This window comes from Pezoporus occidentalis, unplaced genomic scaffold (genome assembly GCF_034315485.1).
Source record: "Pezoporus occidentalis ecotype Australia unplaced genomic scaffold, CSIRO_AGI_Poc_V1 ctg108, whole genome shotgun sequence".
Lineage (NCBI taxonomy): Eukaryota > Metazoa > Chordata > Aves > Psittaciformes > Psittacidae > Pezoporus > Pezoporus occidentalis.
Window position 1 is genome coordinate 4,301 of NW_026912865.1, and position 26,308 is coordinate 30,608.

General features: G+C 38.5%; 2 protein-coding genes across 15 annotated transcripts in view; one reads left to right on the forward strand and one right to left on the reverse strand.

The window, feature by feature from the left end:
• Window positions 1–2,251: 2,251 nt before the first annotated feature.
• On the forward strand, window positions 2,252–19,505 carry AP4S1 (adaptor related protein complex 4 subunit sigma 1). 5 transcript variants are annotated; one of them, XR_009965646.1, is made up of 6 exons: window positions 2,252–2,544; window positions 4,082–4,168; window positions 5,088–5,156; window positions 8,298–8,441; window positions 14,956–15,061; window positions 15,823–15,951. XR_009965646.1 is itself a non-coding variant. In XM_062622873.1 (5 exons), exons 1-5 carry the CDS (start codon window positions 2,407–2,409, stop codon window positions 19,062–19,064), a joined length of 462 nt encoding a protein of 153 aa, XP_062478857.1. In that variant the 5' UTR covers window positions 2,253–2,406; the 3' UTR covers window positions 19,065–19,505. The 5 variants fall into 5 exon arrangements, 4 of the variants coding, with proteins under 4 accessions (XP_062478857.1, XP_062478839.1, XP_062478848.1 ...); XM_062622873.1 differs by lacking the exons at window positions 14,956–15,061; window positions 15,823–15,951 and adding an exon at window positions 19,041–19,505 and having other exon boundaries at window positions 2,253–2,544; XM_062622855.1 differs by lacking the exon at window positions 14,956–15,061 and having other exon boundaries at window positions 2,254–2,544; window positions 15,823–16,227.
• HECTD1 (HECT domain E3 ubiquitin protein ligase 1) overlaps window positions 17,786–26,308 on the reverse strand; it is a 59,287-nt gene continuing 50,764 nt past the window's right edge. For all 10 annotated transcript variants that reach the window (XM_062622843.1, XM_062622833.1, XM_062622826.1 and 7 more), the window contains 9 exons: window positions 25,467–25,594; window positions 23,388–23,589; window positions 23,107–23,244; window positions 22,244–22,851; window positions 21,092–21,170; window positions 20,889–20,982; window positions 20,443–20,593; window positions 19,108–19,252; window positions 17,786–18,735 (listed from right to left, as the gene is read on the reverse strand). In XM_062622843.1, coding sequence (XP_062478827.1) covers window positions 18,598–18,735; window positions 19,108–19,252; window positions 20,443–20,593; window positions 20,889–20,982; window positions 21,092–21,170; window positions 22,244–22,851; window positions 23,107–23,244; window positions 23,388–23,589; window positions 25,467–25,594 — 1,683 coding nt within the window. In that variant the 3' untranslated portion in view covers window positions 17,786–18,597. The remainder of the gene's footprint in view (window positions 18,736–19,107; window positions 19,253–20,442; window positions 20,594–20,888; window positions 20,983–21,091; window positions 21,171–22,243; window positions 22,852–23,106; window positions 23,245–23,387; window positions 23,590–25,466; window positions 25,595–26,308) is intronic.

A 26,308-nucleotide genomic window follows, 5' to 3' on the forward strand; every position in this document is an offset into this window, starting at 1 on the left:
GAAGCATTAGCTTAATAAAGGAGTAAATAGTTAATAAAGGGGACAATCCTGCAATAGCATCCATATATATATCAATTCTTCATATATTTTTTGCTGTTATATATTGCTTATCAGTAGCTCAAAGTACAGGAGCTCTGTCAGTGCTCTTGGGGTATTTTTACTGTTGCACTGTCAAGTCTCACATGAATACCTGCAGAGATGCTACACCTCAGGTTTTACTCTTCAAGGATGGCTTTCTGCAACTTGCTGATTTCTGAGAACAGGGCTTACACTCCCCAGTACCATTTCTGACTAAATTATTAAAATAGCTTGGAAACAACTTGTTGAAAATAGAGGACTATTAATTCATGCTCCAGCAGTACCAAACATAAAGGATAAAACTAAGAAAAATTAAAAGGTGTCTATGTTGCTGTCATTATCTGCTTAGCTTGGACAGACATGTTTTGCAGTTGGTATGAACAGCTTATGTAGCTTTTGGTCTCCCATGTCTGAGCTTGCTATTTCTTTCATTAAAACAAGAGGCAACGTTTCTTAGTTTTTTCCTCTTTCAGACCACAGCCCTTTTAAAGTAGTTTTAAAGCTTCAGGTTTCTTTTGCTAATGAGGTTGGCCCTTGGTTGAGTGCCTCGTAAGCTGGAAGGAGTCATTCATTTTTATCCTTACTTAGAAGGTTTGTATCAAAAAATTACTAAGTCATCTGGCTGTTTTACCTTTCTCTATGCCTCAGAATATTAAGATATGTCTTCCTATTGCAACTGTAACTTGGGGCAGCAATGCAAAATAGAATGGGAGGGGAGGGGGGGAAGAACCACATATTGAATACAGAGAAGGTGATACAGAAGGTACTCTTCCATTTAGTCAGATGTCAGCTTAAACTGCCATCCGACAATGAAGATCCTATCATAAATTTCCATCTGGGCCCTTTTTTGTCTTCATTACCTGGTTCACTCTTTATTGGAGACCAACTTGTGCTGGTTCAGAAGCCTGGGGTGCAGTGGACCAGCCATGTGCCCCACTGCAGCAGTGCTGGCTGGCATCCATGACTCTTCTGTCAGAGCAAACCAACAGAAGCGTGCTCCTGTTCTGGATGTGAAGAGACTTCGTTATGCCTGATGGAAATGAGGAAGCTCTGAGACTGCCACGATTCCAAGCAGATTCTCTTGTCCTGAGGATTGATCCTGGAATTCTGTTCACCGCAGGTGTCACTTACTTATGAATTCTCAGTATCAAGTCTAATTAGTGAAGATACATTTGGTATAGAAATCTAAACTTTGTATATGGAGTTAGCACCCATGAATAGTATATAACCAGTTTGTTCAAGTTGCTAGTAATATGAGGCAGCATCTATGCAGCTTGCATTGTATAAAATATCAGCATATGTTTAAATGTCTGTGAGATTGCTGCTTCAGAGACCTATTTTAGGGTTTTTATTTTTTGTGCTTTTGCTTTTCTGCTTCAAGATACACTGTTTTTCATGAAGAGCTACACTGGGCTGTTCTGTGGATTCCTGATAGGTTTTTTTCAGCTTGGACTTTCTCACAGGAGCTGTGAGACGCTTAGGAGAGAATATTTGCATCAGGTAAGGAGCACATCTTCAGAACTGTAATAAACAGCTTTTGCGGTACTTGCTGTATTTCCAACGCATAAACTTCAAGAGCATTTGGCCCAATAAATCTGTGATCCACATAGAGAGACAGATGGAAAACATTACAGTGACTGTTTCTGGCATTAAAGAAAATAACCCAGAACTATTTAAAAAAATTACATCTGCAGCTTACCTTTTTTTGCATGCCTTTCAGAACATGAAAGATATCAGTTGTTCAGCAAACAGATTCTGATACATGCTGTGCTCTTTTTAATAGCCTTTCTCATTGTACGTTGCATGTGACATTTATATTCTAGAACTATTTCAGTGGCATTGTGTGGATTAATAATTACTTAGATTGAGTGAGATGAAGCTGTTTTAAGTAATTAACTTGAACAGGTTTCTCCTTAGCTATCAAAGACCCGCACTTAGTCTTTATGATGTGCAGAATCTACCTTTCACTTCAGTGTGGGAAATTAGATGGGAGAAAACAGCAGCTCCTGGTCCAGCTCAGGGTACATGCTTTTACTGCTGATACCTGAATGTTAAGAAGGCCGTCACTCTGCATTAAAGAAATGTCCATGTGTTGTGGCCCATGCGTTTCCCTTTGTCTTCTCTTCCTTAACTCTGACATCAGGATAGTATGAATGAAATTGTTAAATCTCAGTCTTAAATATGTGCGTGTCTAGGCTGGCTAGTTTTTAGGAAGTCTTTTATAACTCCTATGTTAACTCCTATTTTTCCTTTTTTCCTCACAGAAATACTCTCCTTGATTCCTGCACCCCACGTTCAGATCTTCTGCTGAGACCAACAAAACCAGAAATGATAAAATTTTTTCTTATGGTAAACAAACAAGGTCAAACAAGACTTTCTAGGTATTATGAGCATGTAGAAATTAAGAAACGGACAATGCTGGAAGCTGAAGTAATCAAAAACTGTCTCTCCCGTTCAAAGGATCAGGTATGTTTTGTAGTTCTTCCCCTAGCCATTCTATTTATTAGCTAGGTTGGAAAAGACCTTTAAGATAATCAGGTCCACCCATTGCTCCAGAACTGCCAAGACCACCACTAGACGAGGTCACTAAGAGCTTCCTCTGCATGGTTCTACATCTCACATTTTTCATGTCAATAATTCTGAAAATACATCAGTTTCCTTTCCAAGTCATTATTTCATTTGTACCCATGAAGAAAAAGATTGTATTTCTACATTATGGTTTCAGTCCGTTGAACTGTTATTCTGCGTTGAATAAATATGTTTTCCTGAGGCTTACAGAGATTTTGGAATTTTGTGTATCACTGCATGAAAGTTCCTCCTTTTTGTTTGAAGAAGCTCAGAAATCCAGTAAGAATTTATTTTATCCTTTTACTGCTTGTCTGGTAGAGATCAATAGAGAGCTATTGCTGCTGCTTTGCTGGAGGGTAGTAAGGATACTACTGACAGCTCCAAGTTTAAACAAAAAATTTATGAGTGAGTATGAAAATACTATCTGAAGCACGGGGGGGTTGGAAACACAAAATTTTAGGCCTGTATTAGGCATTTTTATTCAAAAGAAGTGTTCACAATTTCTGAAAAAAAAAAAAGAAAACCCAGAAGTTGGAAGATTTCTTAGATGAAAGTTGAGATTTTCATGGCTCGGTTGAGCCATCGGCTCTTTTAGAAAAGTACCAAACTTCACAAACTGTTAATGGCACAACGCATTGACTTGCATTGGAGGAGAAATCTGTAACTTGGATTGTGAGTGAAGATTTTTGGTTTGTGTTCTGAAGGCAGCTTCCTTATTTTTCATTAATGACATGTCTTTGAACAGTGTGAACCTCATTCTAGAAAGCCTGAGAAAAAAAGTAGCAGTTCCTATGAAATACCTTAGTTCACAGACTTAACAGTGGCTAAAGAAATGAACCTCTTCTGCACTGCTCTTGAAAGGGCATCTCCAAACTGAAACTTCACCAAAGGAACTAACGGCACGCTGTCATTTCAAGGACTGAGCAAAATGATACTGAAAAAATACAGGCGGAGGCATCTTGTAAAGCAGCGTCTAACAGCACCATCTGCTGGCCTCTCTCCCACTGTGAAAGACGTTAATTTCCCTCCTTGGGTCTGGAAGTCTTCATACTCCTGATATTTATATAAAAATATTGATCATTTTTTAAACATGAAAATGACCTTCAGGTTGTCCCTTTTGGAAGTTCTTCCAAATGAAAGTTTAGGGGAAGGATCAACAGCCTTATAACCCCAAAACAAGTCATTTCAACTCTGTTCCAGTTTTTCCATTTAAAATACAGTAGCATGTTTTCTGTCAACAGATGAAATGTTTTGTGTAATAGATGCCCTAAGAAATTTCTTTCAAGTCAAAATTCCATGGTGGATCTTGAGAAATCCATTGTTCTTTGTGGGCCTTATGAACATGAAAGCATAGGCTCTTTGAGCACTCTGTGCTTAATACTGTTGTATACTTAAGTAGCAGCTATTATATTTTACTTGTTTTGTTTCTGCCTAGTGCTCTTTCATTGAGTATAAGGACTTCAAGCTGGTATACCGACAGTATGCAGCCCTTTTTGTAGTCGTTGGAATCGACCACACAGAGGTAAGAAATTACATACCCTCTGGAAATGAGAGCTTACAGTGATTGTTATGGTCAAGAGCTCAAGTCTGCTTCTAGTATGGAATTTTGCAATAGGAATTAGAGAATTTTAAGGAGTCATTGCAAAAATAATAAAAAATCTGTGAAAAAAAGGAGGTATAAAAAATGTGGTATGTTGGACTTCAGTCTGTAGCAGCAGACTGAGCTGTTATCATGAGACAGTCTTTCTGAGCCTTGTGCTGATTCTGCTTTCTGAATTTATTTGATTAAATGTAAAATTATGTGGAGTAGTGTTTCTCAACAAATGTTACCATTACAGCCAGATCACCTGTCTTATTTATGGTGATTTCCCAACTGCTCACTGTTTTAACCTCCTTGGCCAAAGAAAATCCATGCTGTCAGCTAGAAAGCTGCCAATTTACTGTATTTAAAAAATGAAAAAAAAAAAAGGTATCTGAAAAATTACAAGTGCTGTTATTTCATACGTTCAGGCTGAGCCTGCAAGGCTTTAGTGTTTACATTGATTCCTGGTAATCAGAAATTAATTCAAAGCTTACTATTGGAGACCTTATCAGGGTGGTGTGGAAGGTAGCTGCTGACTGCCACAGTGTCTTCAAGTCAGAGTTTTAATGCTGTGCAATGGGGGGCAAATTCTTTTGGCTTTGCTACAAAGATGGCCACATCTACTACTGCAGCATACCCTGGCTCTGTGCTGCAGCTGGCCAGTGTGACCTCCGCTGCGTAACCACATGGTTACTTCATCTTCATCCCATGGTGGCCTGAGCTTGTGTACTTTATTTTAGTAGGCTTTACTATATTTTCTAGTTGCTTTTCATGCAGCACTAACTGAAATAACACAAAGAATATGGTTACCTTTTCTAGCTATTTATTTGCTCTTCACTTGTTTTTAATTTAATTTCAGAATGAGATGGCAGTATATGAACTAATTCATAATTTTGTGGAAGTTCTGGACAAATACTTCAGCAGAGTGGTGAGTTGAATCTATTACAAAACAGTTCTTCTCTTTCAAAGCTGATCTAGTATGAGTTATACCTGCTTATGGTAAGGGGTTGGAACTAGATGATCTTTGAAGTCCCTTCCAACCCAAACCATTCTATGAATATGTAATTTCAGGGAATAAATTGAAAGAGAATTTATATTTTTTCCATATGCATTTAGAAGTTTGAATACTTTAGCATGAGCATTTCTTCCAAAAAAAAAACCAACCAAAAACCAAAACACACGCACACACAAAAGCAGTATTAGTTGATTCTTCAGAAAAGTACAGATGGGTTATAAAGCATCAATCAAAGAATATCAGAAATATTTCTGTTAGAAAAGCATGCTCTCATATATTTATATTCAGGGGTTTCTTTGGCTCACCTACTCTTAAATTAGCCACTGGCATTTTGTACATTTTAAAGAAATAAAGAGGTTTTTATTTACAGCTCTTTTTTTGCAAGTCAGAGCATTATATTCCCTGAATGGATTTCATTTATGATAAAGATGGTGTAGACATTAAGCAGGGAGCTGACATCACTCTCAGTGAACAAGATCAGAGGGATGGAGCACATAAAACCTCAGAAATGAGTCTGTACTTGTGCTCTCCATGTTGTTGTCATGCAACAGTGGATACCAGATAAAACAGCTATTATATAGGTAGTCATTTCAGTGAGGATTCAACATCAGGCATGGCTCCAGTTAAAATGACAGTGCTCCTTTGGGTGGGAGATACTTTTTGTTTGCTTGTCTTTACAAAGGTTGAAAACACAGCATTATGATCCTGCTACCCAATATGGGATTTGTAATAATTTTGCTAGAAACAGATTTGCCTGAAATCACAGTTTGGCACAATTTTAGTGCAATTGCAGCACAAAATCTATGCTGGAATATGTTGGATACCCCCCTCATGGTCTGTAACTGGTTTTCCAGTCCTAGTATTGCAGCAGATGTGCAGAGCCCCCCTCTAAGGAATTCAGGGACACACTTGAAAAAGTCATCTGCACCCTTCACTGTTTAGATGCCTGGCAAGTGTTTTAGGCTGTTATCTATCTCTACTAATGTCACACCAGCCTGTTGAAACTGATGGTACTAACTATATCACTTTCTGAGTGTACTAAGTTCAGAATTTACCTCTTAATTGTTTTGATGGCAGTCCCAACCTCACCAGTGATAACCAGGAATGGAATTTGATTCCCGACAGCACAGGGAAGAACAATAAAGTTTAGTCACATCTTGTTTGTCTAATTGAGCTAATTGTTGCCAACCATTTGACAAGTTTTATTTTCCTCACTTGGGGCAGAGCAAAAAATAGATGTATTTCTTATACATATAAATGTAGTGCATATAACTCCTTGATCGCATATATAACCCAACCACTGCTTAGAAATTTGCTGAATTCATCGCACCAGAGCTTTTTGTGCTGTCCATCTCATTTCAGGTTTGAAACTAGGGGAACTGAAAAGGGGGGTGGTTAAAGAAATCTCATGCCATTCTGTGGTTCTATTTTTGATAGCATATAACATGATAAATGGCAGAGCACTGAAGAAGAGGGCTATAATTCTAGCTGGTGTTTCTGGCAGAAACCACAGAGCAGGAAAGTATAAGTCTGTAGTCTCATGGATTAATGTTTAAGATTTGCAGAATTTTAGCAGAATCCCAAATTATGATGATGATAGAGACAGAACTCTGGGAAAGGAAAGGACATCTGTCCTGCTCTAGAAGGACATTTTGTCATCTATTATTTTTAGGCTTGTGAGCCTTAAACGTTCTCACATACTCTATTTTTATCTAATGGAGTTTACAGAGCTTGAATTCAGATATCAGAACAAACATTAACAGAATTAGGGGGAAAGCTTTCAAAGTTGCCTGTGAAATGGAATTCTGAGTCCTCTTCGCTTTTATTATGGCTACCCAGGGAAAACTCTGCATACTGTTCAGAATACATGTTCCAATGTTTTCAATTACTTTTTAAAGCTGAGTTAAACTTAAACTGATCAGGCTCTTAAAATACAGTTTTTGTGACACATGAAAGATTTCCAGTTGAAGAACGGCAGAGTCGCTCAGCAGAGGCCTGTAGACTACAACTAGTCCAGTTCAAAGCATCTTTAGACCATAGAAGTAGTAGCAATTTTACCAGTGGGAACTTGGCCTAAAACCAGGGTTAGGCTGTGAACTGAAACCATGTTAGCAAACTAAATTCCCCTGGTAGCAGATAGATTCCCTCTTTCAGCAGGCACTGAGGCAGCTCCACCCCCACTGTGCAAGATCTTAACTGCTGAGGCTGTGATTAATTGTTTCTAAATTTAGACATTTAACTGAGGCACTTAAGTTAGAAGTTTGGTCATCCTAAACTCCCATGACCACTAGGCAGGGGAGGGATGAGTATCTCGAGAAAGTGAGTCATGCCTCAAGAGTGCCGAGTCAACTCTTGAAGATAACCATCTCTTGTGTTGACTGCAGGGAGACCACAAGGGCTTCTCACTCAGACATTTTGGTTAAAGGAATAAAAATACTTGGGGTAAATCCAGGCCAAGACTAGAAGGGAAATGGTGACTACATGAACAATTATATTGCTGGCACTGGAGAACAGTTAGAAGTACTAAGGGTCCAAAGCCTGGAGTTGCCTTTCCTCTCCAGTATATCCAGCCACAACTACTACAGCCATATGTATATATACAATGTCTAGATTTTACTGTTGAAATGATCCGCAGCAACATTTTAAGCTGTGTTTTTATATATATTGCAAACTTGGCATTAACATCCCCTTTTTGCAGAAAGAAGAGAAAATAGAGGTCTGGAGTTAGCACGATCTGCATTGCTGGTTTTCCATCACTTACTCAGATGGCACTGTGTCTATTCAAATTGTTACTTGTGGGTGACCTTCATGTTTTTTCTAAGTAAAAATTTCAGAACATTAGCTTTCGTTACAGAGGCAGGTAATGCATCAAAAGCAAAGCAGTGTTGCAGGAAAAGGCATGTAATTTTACAGTCCAAAACAGAAATCTGAATTACCCTAAAGTTTTGTGTCATTAGCAGATAGACTTCAAAATAAAGGGATGCATAATGCTTAATGCCTACGAGATGAGAGATCAAGCTGTAACTAATGGTTGTCTCACTCTTTTCCTTGCAGAGTGAATTAGATGTATCCTTTTCAACATCAGAAATCCATTTGTCTATCTGTTTCTGGGGTATGTTCCAGTTCATAGCACTGGCTGTCATAGTGGCTGTCATACAGGCAAGACAATGCAGAGGTTTTTCAAATTTTGCACTTACAGTAAGTGGCACCATTTTGGCACCTTTCTGAAAGCATGGCTGATGTTTGTGCGGGTTTCTTGTTCAAATCCTAACTCATGGAGATAAGCCTGGTACCATTTAAAGTAAGACAGGAAGAGTTTGTTTAGAGAGAACTAGGTACTACCTAGACATGAAAAATAGTGTTCTGGGGGAACTTTCAGGCTTACTTAATTATTACTGCAAGGTTTTACTTTTTGCTTTAAGTTTACAGTAAAATAGATGCTGAAATGACTGCCATAATAAGAACTGAATGTTACAGGTATGTCTTGAGCCAACTAGCAGTAGCATCATTGTAAGATTAGGTTTGTGCTTTGATCTTGCTTCATGAAAGTGTAGGTGAGATTTACTTTCTGTATCTATGGAAAAAGAGAAAGACCTGAGAGGAGGAAATTTAGGAACCCAGGCATTGCCACAGATACCTTTTACCTTTACCACCCTTCTCCCTTCGCAGCTGTATTTTCATGTGTATGATTTGCAGGGTATTAACTAATATATAGATATATATATATTTTAAATGAACTACAACCAAATACAAATCCTAAAACACAGTCCTGAACAGCTAAACACAAATAGCAAGTAAATAACATACAATACTAAATTCAAAGAAAATTAAACCAGGAGAATATAGCACAGTCTTCCAGTCCCACTGCCTGCTCACTCTACTCCAGCAATCCTTATGCCTCTGTTTGCTGTTGGTTAAATGCAGATCTGCTGGTACAAAGAGTTTCAGTTACGCACCTGAAATACAGTTGCCACCCTGGAATCATGTAAATTACACACCTGAAATACTCTAAAGTAATTTAGAATTAGTACATACAAAGAACATAAAAAAAATCTGTAAGTTTTTTTGTAATTGTTTTACTCCTTTACTAAAAACAATATGTAATTTCATTTTTTGTAAAATTTTTAATGCTTGCTACATGCTGGAACTGTTTCATTTGCTGAGCTTATATATGTATGTGTGTATATACTGTATGTATGTGTATGTATACTGTCTCTATTTATTTCCTTCTTGAAATTTACAAAATACTGTGGTATTAATATAACACTCCTAAATTAATTTGTATTAGAATAGAGCAATAAGGAAATTTCAGGATGGAGGGACTGTTAAGGTCTCTGAGCAATTATGTAACTACATTTTTGTATTCAGTTACTCTAGTTAAGGATTAGAACCATTTGTACTTGCGTGTGAGCTTTGCTGAATTAGAAACTAACGTGATGACCTGTTCAGTAATTATACATAAAAAATAGTCCCCTGTGTTACCGTATGGTATATTTTGGGTCTGCAATTGCCTGATTCTTTTTCCTTTAGATTGTTTGGAGTACTGATGATACCAAATTCTGCCTCTGGTCATCATTTTCACACTGAGAGGAATTGCCTGTAGGTGTATACTAGGTTACCACCAGTAGACCATTTAATAGCTGAGAAAGGACACTGTATATCCAAGAGCTTCTGCACACAGTGTTATTCTGCACTGTTTAGAGAAGCTGTATTATATACAACTTGTTGCAGTGGGTGCAATATGGTGTCTGAATGATTCCTGTAGAGGTTCATCTTCTACATGGATCTCATCTGCATGAGAGTGTGAATATAAATATTTGGAAAACAGGAGTGCGCATTACTATCTTATTTGATAAAACTGGAGATAATACTGGAAGAGCTCATGTCTGATGCATCTGCCTGACATGTATGATGTGAATGATGCATGTATTTTTTCCACTCAGAATACATCTTTCTACATTATACATTTCAGGAACAATTTTCAAGTTAAACATTTTGCTTTACATACGTACAGAAAACCTCTTTCATTTAGGAAGAAGAGCTTTTCATAACCTGAGAGGAGCTCAGCTTACTTACTAACCTGAAATAGCTGAAGTGAGGTGCTCAGAACATTAAATCTAAAACGGAGTTGTAAAGATGAGGTGGGTTGTCCAAGATTGTATTTATTTTTTATACAGCTTGAACAGCAGCCCCTGAAGAACAATGTAAGATCTGGGCTACAAGTGTCTTAGATGTTAATGCAATGCAAGCAATAATCCATCAATATGCCTTTCATAGTGTGTAAGATAATATCCCCATCTGGGATTAAACCATTTCCTTTGCCAAATAGTCTTTTGATAACTCAGTACAGAGAGTTTAGATGTAAAATATCTGATGGAGGAAGTACTGTCTAAAGGTTTGTAGCAGTTAACATCAAGTGTATTTACAGAACCTTTGTATACGCAGTATCTATCTGGTGGGAGACTGTCACCATTTCCTGTCTCTGCACTATTACTTTTGTGTACAGATCCATAGGAAGTTTATTTCAAAAGTAATAGTGAGTATTCTCTATAGAAAGTAGCGTTTACTAACCTGAAAAAAATAGTAGGAAATTACATGAAATCAAACCCGATGAAAACCACATGATAATCATTAAAGGCTATTCACCCATGCACAGGGCAAACCCCAGTTAAATCGGAGGCTGAGACCATCACACAATCACCCCCGTGCTTTTGGCAATGCAGCCCCTCCTATTAATGTGGGATGCCAGCTCTCATTTAGATCCAAAAACCGAAGTCACCCAGGATGCTGCATCATGTCTTGTGTCATAGCCTGAATCTGAAGTCAGCTGTCAGGAAGGGAAGGGCACCTTCTGCACAAGGCGGAGACTAGGTCCCATCTGAATCCTGGCCAACAGGATTCATGTGTAATATTTATACTTATGGGTGACACAGGTGTGTGTGATACTAACCAGTGCATGGACAATTGGGAACTTACCTCTTCTGATTAGCTACTAGCCAATTAAGTAACTACTTTAACTCTAGAGTAGGCATGGGGTTTAGAGAAGCTTTTATGTGTGACCTGTAAGGCATTTAGATGTCCACTTTCATTCACATACTTAAGGGTAGCTGTGACAGAACAACATAACATTTCTAAAGTTGTTTGTTTTTAAAATACCTGTAGGTAGTGCTGTGGGACGCAGTACTTGAATGGGCAAGTCCTGAAACCCCAGTCCTGAGGGTGTTGTTTCCTAATGTGTTAACAGCACTAGATGTGTATGACATGAGTGGGTGGTATTTTCTGCAGCTCTTAACACTCCAGCTTGCATAGACCTACTTTCTTGGTGTGATGATAACAATGAGATTGTAAAAATGCCATAGCTCTGAGAGCTTCTAAAGAGTTTCTAAGGCACAGAAAGTTGATTTTTCTATTGCTTGAACTGGTGAAGCAAAACTTACTTGAAGACACATTGTTAACTTACAGAAGAAACAGATACTTACGTTCCCCTTGTGGGCGGGAAGGGGGCAGACAGGGTTCTCTAGGACCAAGCATTTGAAGAATGTTGTCTTGATCCAAAACCCACATTGCATTCCATTGCAGCTAGCTGCTGCTCATAAGACAGATAAAAAGCTTTGATACAGGGAATGCTGCATGTTAATCAACTGTGTTCTTCTGTCACTCTCAGAACCCAGTGCATTTAAGTAGTAAGAAAACTGAATTAATTCGTTCTGAGAATTTGTGAGGATACACTTCAGTCTGTACTGTAAAATAAGTGGATGCAATGCAAACCTATAAGGATTAGCTTAAAACTGTTCTAAAGTATCACAGAACTTGAAGGCACCACTTGCCTCCTTTATAAAGTCAGCATAGCTGTTCTGGGAAGAAATGGTCAGAAAGCATCAAATGGGTTTCAATGCCTAAAACTGGCCTGCCATTAGATAGGCTAAAAGGTAATTGAAGTGAATGTTAGCAAAGATAAAGTCAGAATGTGTGACTTTAGATTAAGAAAAGAGAAGCAGCTCTAATCTTTGGTTGAAGATGATAGTCTAGAATGGAAATCAAAGTTTTGTAATGCTGTGTATTCAGTAGCAAAGTACCTGTGCTGTAATCTACAGAGCTTTTGTTTGAGCTCCTGGGTGTGTTAGCTGATCACAAGGTGCTGGCCACACTTTATCATCTCTTATGCCTTGACACACCCTTAATTACTTGCCTGGAAAATCCTGAGGTATCTTAAGATGTCTCCACATGAGGAAGGTATTTATCACATGCAAGTCCTGAATGTGCCTTTTTCCTTTCCTTCCCTCCTTCCCCGCTTAACTATCGCCTATATAACACTTACCTCCTCTTAGTATGCACGTGCCATAAAAACTCCGTGATAGTAGAAAGTATTGTTGATGTCTTTTAATAAGGGAAACTCTGAAGTTACCAAAAGCCAGCAGAAAATACCAATTGTAGCAGGTGCCATTTACTTCTACCATGAGGTACACAGCCACAGTGGCACAGAGTGAAATCTGTAAACCAAAGGCAGCAGGGGCTCACCTTTGCCTGGGCTGCCAACTTGTGAAGAGCATTTCCTAGCTGGGTGCTCTGAAAACTTTCATTACAGACTTTTCTCTACAGATGAAGAGATTAATACATGTGTTCTTATGCATACTTGTTTTAAAATCCATGTTAGCCTCTGCATAGATCTAGTGGAAACCCCTCAACCCTCTTCTACAGGCAGCCAGGATTCTTACTGGAAGCTGGACCTTGAATGACAGCTCTGGGTGGAGCACATGGCAGCACACACATGGAACACAGCTTTTTCCTGTTGCCAGTTGCTCAGACTGGTTTGCTTTGCTGCTTTTCAGCTCAGCTGGGTGTGGATCCGTGACTTCAAGGCTTTAAACCCTGAAATCTGGGGTCAGTTGCCAAACAAGTGGGGGGGATGCAAAGGATCAGAGATGCACTGGGGAGGGCATTCAGATGTAAACAATGAAGCAGTGTATGTATAAAGACCATAGAACATAGTCATGAGACCTGCAGGAAGGGTGGAAAAGCCAAGGTGTTCCTTGTGAAATCCAGGTGTTTGCCAAGCATGGTAGAGGGAGGTGGGAGGGGAAATGAAAGAAGGAGCTTTGGGACCTTCCAAAATCAAGATGGTAGATGTCTCTAGAGTAGTGTTAGTATCCCCATTCAAACTGCAGGTGAAGTCAGTGGTTCTGGAATGACGACTGTACGCTTAAGGGGTTACAGATGGACAGCACTATGTCCTGTAATGGGGTAAGCCAATCTTGAAATAAGCAGGAAGGCCCTTGCAGGGGAACTGATGTCTCATTTAACCATGCTGGGTTTGAGCAGAACAGCTGCAAGGTACTCAGTAGTGTGAGTGCAGTTTTCCTTTGACATGGTATCAGGTCTTTAGGGAAAAAAAAGGGAAAAAAGCAGTGCTAAGTGTGTTTTCTTAAACAAGGTGATGCAGAGAAATTGATGGGAGTGGGAAGTTACTGCATCATCACTGATTCACTCTCACAGGTTTTAGATCTTTGGGACTCTGAAAGGAGAGGTAGGAGCTCTTGCTCTGCCATGGGAACTGGAGCACAGTGAATCAGTGGTAGAGTGTAAAAACTGAAATCCAGGAGGAGTTGGCTTTATCACTTGTTGCAACGTGAATGGAATGTTACCTACCTTCACTAACAGATCCTCTTGCTCTGTGCCAGAAGTGAAGTAAGCAGCACCAGCAAGGCAGTTTTCCTAAAAATTCTCACAGTACTGGAATAAAGAAATTCTAACTTCTCAGATGAAAATATTTGTGTAAAGGTTGATTTACTTGAAAAGTATGGTACAGGAAGAAATTTGTCTGAGGTCTTTAGTCTGCCAAGCAAAGTAAAACTACCACCTTTGTCTCTGGAACCGCAGGAACTGTTGAAGTTTTGAGGGCAGTACTGCTCCTCAGTAGTGAAAGGCACGGAGATGCTCAGTGTTACTTCACTAGAATCCATTTCTTGAATTCAGGCCTAAGACTCTTTGCTTTCATGAGTTCATGTTGTTGCAGCTCTAGTTGTTTAAGGTGGTGTCTCCCCACCATTTGAATTTACCACATAGGAAGAACAAATACATAGAAATATGTGGCTCCTCAGCTGTTGTCAGGTACAGCTCAGTACTGCCACTGCTCCTGTGGTTTGGCAGAGCATAGGGCAGACTGCTGTGCTGAAATCCACAGACCTTGTGGGATAGAGCTGTCCTCTTCCATGCCCAAATCGCCTTCAGAAAATGAGATTGACTCTCCATCATGCCGAACAGAAGAAAACATTGATGCCTTTAAAAACTTGGTGCTGATGCTTTTAAAACCAACTCTGCTGGTTAGAATGAAGTCTACTAACACAAATATAAGGACCAGAGCAAAGCCAGGCTGCCTTCCCGAGCTCAAAACTTATCATAAGAAAAACAGAATAATAGGCAGAGAAGGCCCTCAAGAGATTCCTATCAAAGCTGGAAAAAAGTACTGAAAGTTACTGCAAAGCATTGTGCTAACTCCACTGAAGTAGTCCTCAATACACAGGCAAGAACTAGAAGGAGCAAAATTAAGGCAAAGCTGATGTGCTGAGCACAGCAAAGAACACACTTAAAGAGCAGCAGCAGGTGGAGAGCAAGGCAGAGGAAGGGTTATTCATGCCTCTGTACGCACACACGTCAGTGAGGCACAGCAGATGTACGCTGCAGGCTTTTTTTACTATGCCTGTTTCCACTGCAGGTTCTGGTGGTAAGTGGCAACACAAGAGGCCTTTTTCATGAGTAACCCTTTGCAGTTGATCAGTGGATACACAAACGATGAATGTATGCATAAGGACACCTGCCAGGTAATGCTGGAGCCTGTTGTCTGGCTTGGTTTTCTTCAAGACAGATGCTATTAGATAATGTTAAGACACATGATTATGGACAAACTTCATGTATCACAACAGCGCAAATTCATCATTTCAAGTTATTTTCCTTTAGTAGTATATTAGAGATTATCATTTGGAAAGCATTTAAAATAGGGACCATTCATTTACTTTAACTGCTCTGAGATTTATTACTAGATCAATGACTCAGCTTTACTTATCAGCATATTCCTCTTAAGCTATTTTCAAGCAGATCCAATAGTCTTAGGAACTTAGGGTAGGGGAAAAAAAAAATAAAAAAATCGGAGAATCAAGTTTTAAGAATTTGGCTAACAGTTGGTTTTGTAAGAAGAAATGCAGAATATGGGCATCTTCCCATTCGAGGTTGTTAATCTTTGGGAAAATTTTTATATTAAAACAACATGTGGCAGACAGTAAAATTAACCATCTACATCTAAGTGAAAGTTCACCTTGCTTTTACTACTGTGTGGTAATCGTCCAGGCTGGGATACTGCTGGGGCTTCAGCTTCTCTACTACAAACTTTTGACACCCCTGTGGTCAGGAAAAAAGTGTCAGTTCATCTGTTTCCTTCACTCTATTAAAATAAACAACCAAATAAACTAGAATAAATTAAGAAACACCCATTTTTGCAAACTTTGAGTAAAGACAAAGGTGCCGAAGATTTTCTTCGTGTTATCTTCATGTTGTTCAAAATATACTTAACCTGAAACATTTCTAGATCATGTTCAATTTGGACAGAGTGCACATCATTTTGGATGAAATGGTGCTAAATGGTTGCATTGTGGAAACAAACAGGAACAGAATTCTGGCCCCTCTGCTGGTGCTTGACAGAGTGGCAGAAAGCTAGGAAGATGCAAGACTGACTAAAGCATTCTGCTAAGGATGATGAAGCCATCAAGAGCTGACAGCAGTGTTCTGATGCCATTAAGGCTGACTCATGCAATATTCAAATTAGTTGGAAAATATTTCCTGTTTCTCCTATGCCCAGTGTACCTAATGGAAAGACACAGCTATACACAAAGTGGAACCTTCCATTTCAGATGCAGCTTTCTTGACCCAGCAGAAGTCTTCCTGCAACAGTCAACACTTTTTCAAACTGAGAATAAAGTAGTGGCAACTTGCATGTCTACGTGTCACTGAATTAGGCATTGTGCCAGGCCTAAGACAAGACAGAAAATATGAAAATATAAATTCAAAGTTTCAGTGCTTCCTTTAAGCACCAACTCCATTTATTTTTATACAAATGTACTGTAAATTATAGTTCCATAACTTTTAGGACCACTTTTTTGAATTAGATTAATCCTTCATCAAAAAGCTGCTTTCAGTCCCATTTCATTGTAAGTCATGGCTACAAAAGACATGTAAATACAGAGGTCTGTGTGCATTTAGTATTCCTGTATAAGTTGTAACTGAAAGTATTTGGCAATTAAATATGGTAACATTAATAAAAGGTAATTACAATCAAAAGTTCAAACTTCTATCATGTTGGCTTCATACAGTACACAAAACCTTTTCTATTTTGGCCACCAGTGTATTTTTTCTCTTATATATTCTATCCATGCATCACAATTAAAACTTTTACAAAAGATGAGTAAAAAAAGGTACTGCTAGGTACCAAATCAAATTTGCCTTCAGCAGGAGGATGTAGCTACACTAACTTGTATTCGCAGGTACAACACGCCACTTCACACAAGTCACGCAACCTAAGATTACTTTTCATTACTTTTCTAGAATTAAAGTATCTGGCTCCTCCTTCATGACCAACACTTAGGCACCAACCCTAGGCATAACCTGACACTGAAAGAGCGTATGATACACACTGTGAGCTTTGTGTGTGAAGGCACATAATGGTCACATCTAAATTGCACCTAGAAACCTGGCTCAAAGGAGCAGAGTGGTGGGTTGTGTGGGGAACCATCCACATCACTTTAAAAGAACCATTCCCCAAAACAAGCTGGCATTGGAGTAGATACTTGTACACAAGGTTTATGCAGCCGTTCTGTTGAAGCACAATAGTCACAGGAGTGTAAGGGTGGAGACTGCCGTTCAGTTTTGCATTGTGGAAAATTCCAAAGACTGTTTCTGTCAAGTCCTGGGAATGATGCTATGACAATCTGGCTTCAGCCTGGTTTGTACACATGAGGCAAGACTCATGGCAAGCCCTCCCTGAGCAGCGGTCCAAGAAAAGATTGTTACCAAAGAGAACTGGCACAGAACGAAACTTGCCACACAGGCTCAACCAAACCAACAGATTTTCTTTCCTGGTATTAAGCACTTACATATCTTCAAAGATATGTTAGGATCTCGCTTCATTTTACTGTAAACCAACTTTTTACCACTGAAAACAAGGCAGGGCAGGCACTCCATCTCAAGTGCGGCTGCATCAGCTGTATCACCTGACCCCATTTTTATTCCAGTGCAATGGAGAACTTCAACCTCAGGACACAGTGGCCTACTAAAGAGCTCCAAGAGAGCTACACACACGTTCTCACTGCCAGCCCAGTTCCTAAAAAAGTTGGACTGTGTAAAACATCCTCCCTGTGTAAAAAGAGATGAGTCGATGAGATCAGTTACTGCCATGTAGGTCACTTAAACCTTGTAAAATGTATGGCATGTTGTTCAGAATGTTTACAGCGATTTAATAACACAAGTAGTACTAGTGAAGTACTCAGAGGAGACAGTTTTATATGTTGCAAACATTTTAATGATTACTTTTGAGCTTACACATTGGGTGGGTTTTTCTTAAACTTCAAACTGCAACAAGTTAAATAAATGTTTATAATATACAAAGAAAATACAACCAAAAGTAAAACTTGCTTTAAGTGTGTCTTGCACTAGGAACCAGTGTTTCTTAATAGCTTTAATGTTGAGCTGCACAAACACACTTAAGGATTTGATCTTTGTAGCAGGGCCTTTGAGAAATCAAAATATATTCCCACTTAAAAGAAAAAAAAAAAAAGTTGTGCATTATATGCAAAAAACCCACTAAAATACTCCAATAGTGCAGGCACATTAAAAAAGGAAAGGCTGGAGATGCCCATTAATTCTAAGTTTTAAGGAAGCAAGTTTCTGACCAGTTAGCTTAAAGCCAGCAAAACAGGGATCAGTGATGGCAACTGTAGTGTACAAGATATTAAATGACAAACTTTACACAAATACACTGTTAGAAATTTGTATCAGGGAACACTGAAAATCTGATGATCTGTTCTTTGGAACAGTCAAACAGAACCACCTCAATTTCCAGTTGTGCAAGCCCTTGAAGCATCACACAGTGTTCTGTGCCAATTTCTTGCTGGCTGTGTAGTTACAAGGATTTATTTTGTCATTAGCAGCTAACAAACTTATTCCACATGTTTCTAAAGCCTCACAGGTGAAAAAAAAGGCAAGTCTCATCAGAGCACAGCGTGGAGATCATATTTTTTTGCACACAAACACAAGAGGCTTCACTAGTATCAAAAAACACTTTCTCGTGTCCCGTATTGCAGTCAGTGGCTCAGTTGAGGTGGAAGCCTTTCTCCATCGTAGCAGCTAGCAGGCGCTCTCTCATAATCTCCTCAGAAGAATACTCAGGCAGCTTCAGGTAATGCACACACGTATTCACAGATGGGTAACTTGCATCTGTAGCATCAACCTGAGGAAAAGAAAGAACATTTCTCATTGCAGTTGTTCTCTGCTCTCAATGCGAATGGTAAGGTCCTCTAATTCATGGCATTTACCACATACACATTACCAGTTGTCAACAAACAGCAGCATCAGGAAAACTGCAAACCAACTTATGTTTACTTTGTATGTATGTTAATTCTTTTATATTCAAATACGAAGTCAGAGAGGAGACCTCAAGACAGAGGTTAGGACTGAAAGCTGAGCATTGCATCAGAAATTAAAAAACAAAAAGCAACCAAAATGAAAAATCATCAGCATTATTTCTTAACGCAGCAATTCACAGGATCAGTGATCTGAAGTCAGGATCAGTGGTCTGAAGGGCAACCTACAACTGCCATACCTTGCGTACAACAGTGAGCCGGGGATGGAGGTTTGCCAGTCCTCCTGGAGGGAGTGTTGAACAACCAGTGGTGAACTGGAGAAAAGCTTTCCTCTCATCCGAAGACATACCGCACAGGACTCGCACAAACCGAAGGAATCCGGGGCTTAAAACAGATTAAAGAGTTATGACAATATTATATGAGAGTGAATTGTTTTTTCAGTTTCCATTACCTTGAGGCAGTACAATTGTGCTCTTTAGTCATGTCTAAGCAGTCACTGGAAGAATCCAGTGCCTGTTCAGTACTGAGTTAAGAATAAAACCCATAACAATACTTCTTTCATCTCCTTGCTGCATATTACAATGAGAAGTGCAATTATCTTACTATGATTGGTAATAAATTGAACTCATTTCCCCAAGTCTGTTTTGCCCACAATGATAATTGATGAATGATCATTCCCTGTCCTTATCTCAACCCACAAGCCTTCGGTTACATTTTCTCTGCCCCATCCAGTTGAGGAGGGTGGTGACAGAGTGGCTTTGGTGGGCACCTGTCATCCAGCCAGGGTCAAGCCACCACAGTGTCATTTCATTTCTAGCCTGTTAAAGACTACAACAGCTCTTTAGGGAATCTTTTCATCCATACCAGCCCTGGGAGTGAGGGAGAGAAGAGGGCATGAGGAAAGCAGAGCCTGCTGAAACACACCCTCAGGTATCAGGCAATGTAATCTTAGCTGCATCTTTGTATGCAGGGCATAAACAGAATAAATCGCTCCACACAACATCTTAGACTGATAAGGATCCTTCAGCATGCCTATACTATCATAGTTCCAGAAGTAGTTCATATGTTATTGCTACCAAACATAACAAGCAACAAAAAAAAGAACAAAACCGAAACCCAAAGTATCACAACCACTTCCTGATAGCCAGGGGCCAGTATATTTGTTGCCGCATAGTACATTTTCTTTTTTAACTACACTTGAAGAGAAAGATATAAGGAGACAAGTAACAACTATATCCAACTGAACAGAAATTATAAACACCAGCAAAGATGAAAGTAAGAACTCTGAAGTGTGATTTTTACTACCCTGTATTAGTTACCTGCTGTTACATTTCCAATACTTCACATTTTAATATTGTAATTTTTTTATCCCCTTTCATCACAAAGCCAAGTACCTTCCAACCTGACCTATATGTCATAACATACATGGTTATTTTATGCAGTTTTAGACAATCACTTGCTCTTCAGTGAACACCAATCCCATCCAATATGGTGTCTTTATCTAATGAACATTCTGGACATTTTGTCAATTAATGTATCTTTTAGCTAGTATTTAAAAATCAGAATGTAAGTACCTGTCTCGTGTATACCCCAGTTTAGGTTCAGTATAATTGATGATATCCTCAGCTGCCCAAGAAGGTGATTGATTTCCACAAAGAATCATCTGAACTTCTTCATGGCTGAAGGAACTCAGCTTCTCCATTGGAAAGACTCTATTGAAGCCATCTTTAATTTACACAAGATAAAGTTACAAACATAAGGCAAAAGAAAGTTTATAAAATAATGTCAGCATTTCAATTATATTTTAAATCAAACCAGTATCAATCAACAGTTTCTTAATTAAGGTAAATGGAACCTCTTCAAGATTAAAAATGGCCTAACCCATGCAAAGTATTATGAAATTAATACCTTATGTATTGCATTCTAAATTTAAACATTTGTTTTTGAAAGCCATTCTATGCTACTGCTTTCAACCAGCGCACCCTGAACACCATCTATATTCTGCCATATTTAAAATTACCTCTGAACGCCTCCATCTGTTTCTGTATACCAGTATGCATGCAGAAGTCAAACATGAGGTCTACATATTCCTCTGCATTATCCATTGTTACAGTCTGCAAAGACAATATACCAATACCATAAGAATTCACTTTGCATCAGTTACTGCTGAGACAGTAAAAACCTAATTGCTTTTTAAATTGCAAAGGTAGGTTGTTGCCTTACCTCATCTTCACCACCTGGCTTGAGATCCACAGCTGTAAACCCATGCACTTTGGATGAAGGGCAAAACTGAAAATTTAGACTTCAAAATACAAAGAGAGTTACTAATTGCAAACAAGTCTACAGATTTATAAACTGTGCCCCACACCCCCAAAAGCATCTCACTACATTTCAAACCAATGTTTGTGGATCATTTTCTACATACATGAAAAAGTGGTACCACAGTACAGAATGACAATTAGTGATGGACTACACAGATAATATACGTCGCAAATCTATGGTATATACATGCGTGTGTTCTCCCACTCTTTGGATTTGATAACCACTGAAAATCCCATACAGTTTGATATCTTTACACTATCAGCTTCAAACTGCCTAAACTGTTTAACTCTGTTAACGAACTTAAAAAATCCTTTACATTAATGTCCAGCACTAACAGTTACAAAGCCACATTAGGCATTTAGGCCCTCCAGAGGCACTACTTGCTTGCTTTCTGTAATAGGCATGCTGAAGCCCACAAAACCATAAGCAACTACCGAACTCTGTCTACACAATCCTTGTGGCACAACATGATTTTAACAAATAACCTGTAACATTAATGGTAGAAAAACTACTGTTGTTAAAAAACCATAAATTTAGAACTACAAAAGAGCACATCCTCACAAAAGTTCACACAGGCATGGGCACTTTTGTCTTTAACGTCTGATGAAAGTTAGCACATTCTGTTTAACGTGGCTTCAAGCACTGCATTGCATGCATGGTTAACACAAGCTGCAATTTCAATCTGTTCTCTTTAAAAGTTCTCCAAAAACCTTGATAAATTTCAATAGTTAACATAGCAAAGAAGTCACCAATTCAGTTTTCCAAAGGTCTTTACAAGTATTTTGTGTGCTTCTAGAGTTGTACAGCACTGCAGGAGAGCCGCATTTAAGTTTAAACATTAGGAAACTGAGCAAGTGAGGATAAAAAATCCTCAAGCTAAGGAACAAGAATATAGCTACAGATGGTAAATTGGATCTTGCTGCATCTCTAATGATTCCCTCTTGCCATGATACTATTTAAAATGAAGATCTCTTCATTTTTAATTATACATGCTGACATTTGTCTCTAACACAACATGTTTGCATATTTATAAATTAATATGAAAACTCTTACCCCAAATCCTCTATACTAAGTGGAGGCCCGGAACCTGATGGATTCTTTAGCATTAATTCCTGTAGTTTTGTGTTCTTTTCATCTTCTGACAGGCTTTTGTTGCTTAAAATTTGACGCCTTTTAATTGCAAGGTCCTTAATTTCTTTTAGAAACCTAGCTCTATGTGGATTTACTAATTCAAAGTCTTCCCATGTTAAAATTCCATTAAACCATGCAGGAGGCTTAGGTTTTGGTGGATCAAGAATAAATTCTGATTTGGAGTCTTCTTCCAAACTTCCTACTGACAAGGAATCATGCCCTTCTTCTGTAGAAGCCTCCGACTGACTTTCAGTACAGTGCAAGTCTCTGTCACCCCGTGATTCATATATCAACTTACTCATGTTACTCTTAATGTCCCCCATACACATGAGCTTAAAAAAAGGCTTGGAAATGGGTAAATCCACGAGTCTATTGTCCTGAATGCATTTAGCTAAGAAAATCCCAAGGAAATGAAAGAGTTTGGTTATTCTTTCAAGTTCATCACTATCTTGTGGGAACGGTGCTGTGAAGAGTCCACATGATCTCTGTACATAGTAACCAGGGGGTTTCAATCCACCACCGATATCAACCTGATTTAAGAGACACAAACAAGAAAGTCAATATCGTTAAAGGTGAATTTAATTATGTGTCTGTGCTGTTTAACTTATTATACCCTACTTCTCTCTTAAAAACAGAAATGGTAAGAAAGCAAGCTGTGGAGCAGAGTGGTCATTCTTGACCATGATGAGTAGCTGCTCACTGATCATGTGTTCTTCCCTTCCTGTATACCTATATAATTTCTCTTTTACACAAGTACTCAGTTTAAAATGCAAACTGAAATATACCTGTCGAGACTCATCATCTGGAAAATCATCATCACAAAGCCAAGCTCCCAGATCTGTCCTCTGAAATTCTGCTGCCACCAATGCGTAAAATTCCAATGTAGGACCCAGGCCTGTTCCTTCCTCCCCTAAAAACTCCACCTAGAAATACATATGGAAGGTTAGTAATGAAGAAAAAACTTGTGAAATGGTCAGTGTCAGTTATGGAACAGGATATTCAATATCCTGGCCAGTACATTAGAAATAGCTATCTAACCTTGCTCTGCTAGGTAGATATGCTTTACCTCTAGAACAGATTTTCTGTCTGCATGAATCTGCATGACATTTTCTGCCCATTCCATCAAGGATTCACCTCGCGGAACTTTCACTCTTTCATGTTTGAGGCGTCCAACTCTGAATTCTCCTGGATCATCACGTCGCACTGTGCTTGTGGTCCTTGTCCGTTCAACAGTGGCTTCACGCCTGTTCTGTAGCCATACAATTGCTCTGCAAAAAACCCAAAATCAGATGTTTAAAATGTGAATGTCTAACAGCCTGGAAACTTGAAAGTGGCCACTAAGTTACCTTGTTAAGTATTAATTACTTCCCCCTCAATATATAAGTTATATACTGAAGTATTTCTCTGAAACCTCTGGAATGCCCAGATGTGAGCTGCTTTGCATTTTTTGAGTTCAGAAAACTAAATAATTTTAATTGCTATGAAGGGCCAGCCATAACTTGTGATGTACTAGATGGCACCAAAGAAAACATGCCCAAAGAAAACATACCCAACTCTCAATTAGAACTAGTTTTCAAATTACAGTGGAATGAACTGAGGGCAGCATTTACTGCAGTACTTTTTAATCACAGATGCTCAAACCTACAAAACTTTACAAAAGCTTATGACAACTTCCATTATATAGTGCAAGGCAGTTGTACATCACCCCACTGATACTGACCAAGTTTTACAGCAAGATTTACTTGCTTACACACTAGAGAAACACAGAACCAAAGCTAAAGTGCAGTCACACAAAACCAGACCCATAGTGGGGAAAGAGTAAGAGCTGTCTCTAATAGCAGTACTTACATAAAGCCAAAGTTTGAAATTCTTGTATGTACTGTCACCCATGCAGCAATAAACTATCATCTGTTTGTTGTTTTCTAAGTAGGGTCAAGTGACACGACAGACAGAGACTACACACCCATATGCCCATAGAGTTCATATAGAGTATAAGAGTTTTAGAAACTATTTCCAGTATTTTAAGAGCTTAAGAAAGCTCTACTTACCAAGTAAATACCATGCAATGTTTCCTGAGGGATCTCTTTAAAACACAGTTTTTCTAAATCATCACCTTTTCTCAAAAGAAAAACCACCACACATGGCCCAGTTTTCAGGACCATTTTTCTGTAGAAGTTAAATATTTCCATAGCAAGATTTAAACCGATGTCTTGCAAGACAGCAACTTTTCTTCTCCTTTCATTTACTTTAAATGCTGTTTTTATACTCTTCGTGAGGTATTTCTAATGTGAATCAGACACAACAGTAATTTTTGCAACTCAATGTCTACAATTTTCTTCCTCTTTGGAAAACAAACTACAAAAACCAGCCAAGAAAACCCACAAAAAATATTTCTTCCTTCTCAATTCTTCTAAAAGTCACCTGGCAAAAAGGTTTCCACTGTCTAAATATTCTCAAGATAATCACTGCTGCAATAAAAATATTAAGGATTCGTAAGTAATAAAACACTTTAGACGGTACCCTTAAATGTTTCAAAGGTCTGGGTTTGTTACAGTTTCATTATGCAGCTAATACTAACTTTTGAAAAGGCATCTTTTTTTGTTAGATGTTATTTATTTTGTTAAGATTTTAGTGAATGAGAAATAAATGAACCAAAACAAATAATCACCAAACCACTGCAGGAACTATAAAAATAAAATGCATATACTTCGATATATGCTTTCCAAAAACAGTTAATTCACATTTATTTTCACAATGTTTTCTATTTTGGTTTTTTACTCCTTTATGCAATGAGCTGCAACCCAGTCAAATTACTGCTCAATAGGACAATCTAACTTGAGGTACACAAGGAATTCTTCACCTTAGTTGAAGAATGACATTTTTTCAGAGGAATTTCCTGAAGAATATCAAGCAGAAGGCAGGCTTCTCATCATAAACCTCTACCACAATGAACAAGTATCAAGTGTCCAAAGTCTTTCTGAAGTTTTCCATCTTACGCCCTTTTCTACTACCTGAAATACTTTACATTTGGCAAGCAAAATTTATCTTGTTGGGGCAAGGACATTCTGCGAATCAGCAATTTAAAAACTATATTTTGTAAAAAAAAAAAAAAAAGCAGGTTTCTTTTTTAATCACTTTTTTTTACCTTGATGCTCCAAATGCTGTGCATGTGAAGTACAACTGTCTTGTTTCAAATGGAATTAGGAAAGGACACTTGCTTGTTAGCTGTTCACACCAGTCTGGCAAAGCACCACTTGCGAGTGCCAAGGGCTCCTGTAGTTTAATGCAAGGAAAAAAAAGACCACAATAAAAAAAAAGTATTTCTAATATTAGACTCAGGTTGTCCCAAAAATTTTGCAAGTACATAGACACCCCATACACCCAAGTACTGGGGTCACCTGTGTTGAGCAAGATTCTTCTCAGCAACAGCCACTTTTTCTGGTTTTCCTTTCAAATGCTATGAATGAGAACTTTGCAAAGTTTCTAGGACTCAGGAGTGGACAAAATGGTGGTTTGGCACAAAGACACTAAAAGGTGTAGTAAATCTCTGGGATATGTACTCTCATAGCACTCTGGGGAGATCCAAGTAGACAAGTACCTGGAGAGAATTACTCCTGTGTTTTGGCCAAAACTGATTAAATACTACTTCCTCAAAACCAGAAGATACAAAAGAAGCTTTCTCGTAATAAAGATGATCCCCACTGAAATATCACTATAGTCTCTTCTAAAATACAAGTACAACAAAAAAAGACTGCAGGAAGTATTACCATGAACATATTCAGGGCGCCCAAACAACCTTTAAAAGAACACAAAACACTGAACTGTTTTTTAATGAATAATTAGAGCAACTTCACTGTAATTAAAAAAAACAAGAACACCACCAAAAAAACAACCCAAATCTCAAAGTAGTTCCACTAAAGAAGTTCTCCTTTTAATGCATCTAACTGACTTGGTATTAATAATATGTTTTTTAAATGCTACTTTGAA

Bases quoted from the DNA above. Each gene is read 5' to 3' on its own strand.
- AP4S1 (XM_062622855.1), top strand. From the start codon at position 2,407: ATGATAAAATTTTTTCTTATGGTAAACAAACAAGGTCAAACAAGACTT. The intron at 4,169-5,087 runs GTAAGAAATTAC...ATTTAATTTCAG, and splicing joins TTGGAATCGACCACACAGAG to AATGAGATGGCAGTATATGA. The intron at 5,157-8,297 runs GTGAGTTGAATC...TTTTCCTTGCAG, and splicing joins ACAAATACTTCAGCAGAGTG to AGTGAATTAGATGTATCCTT.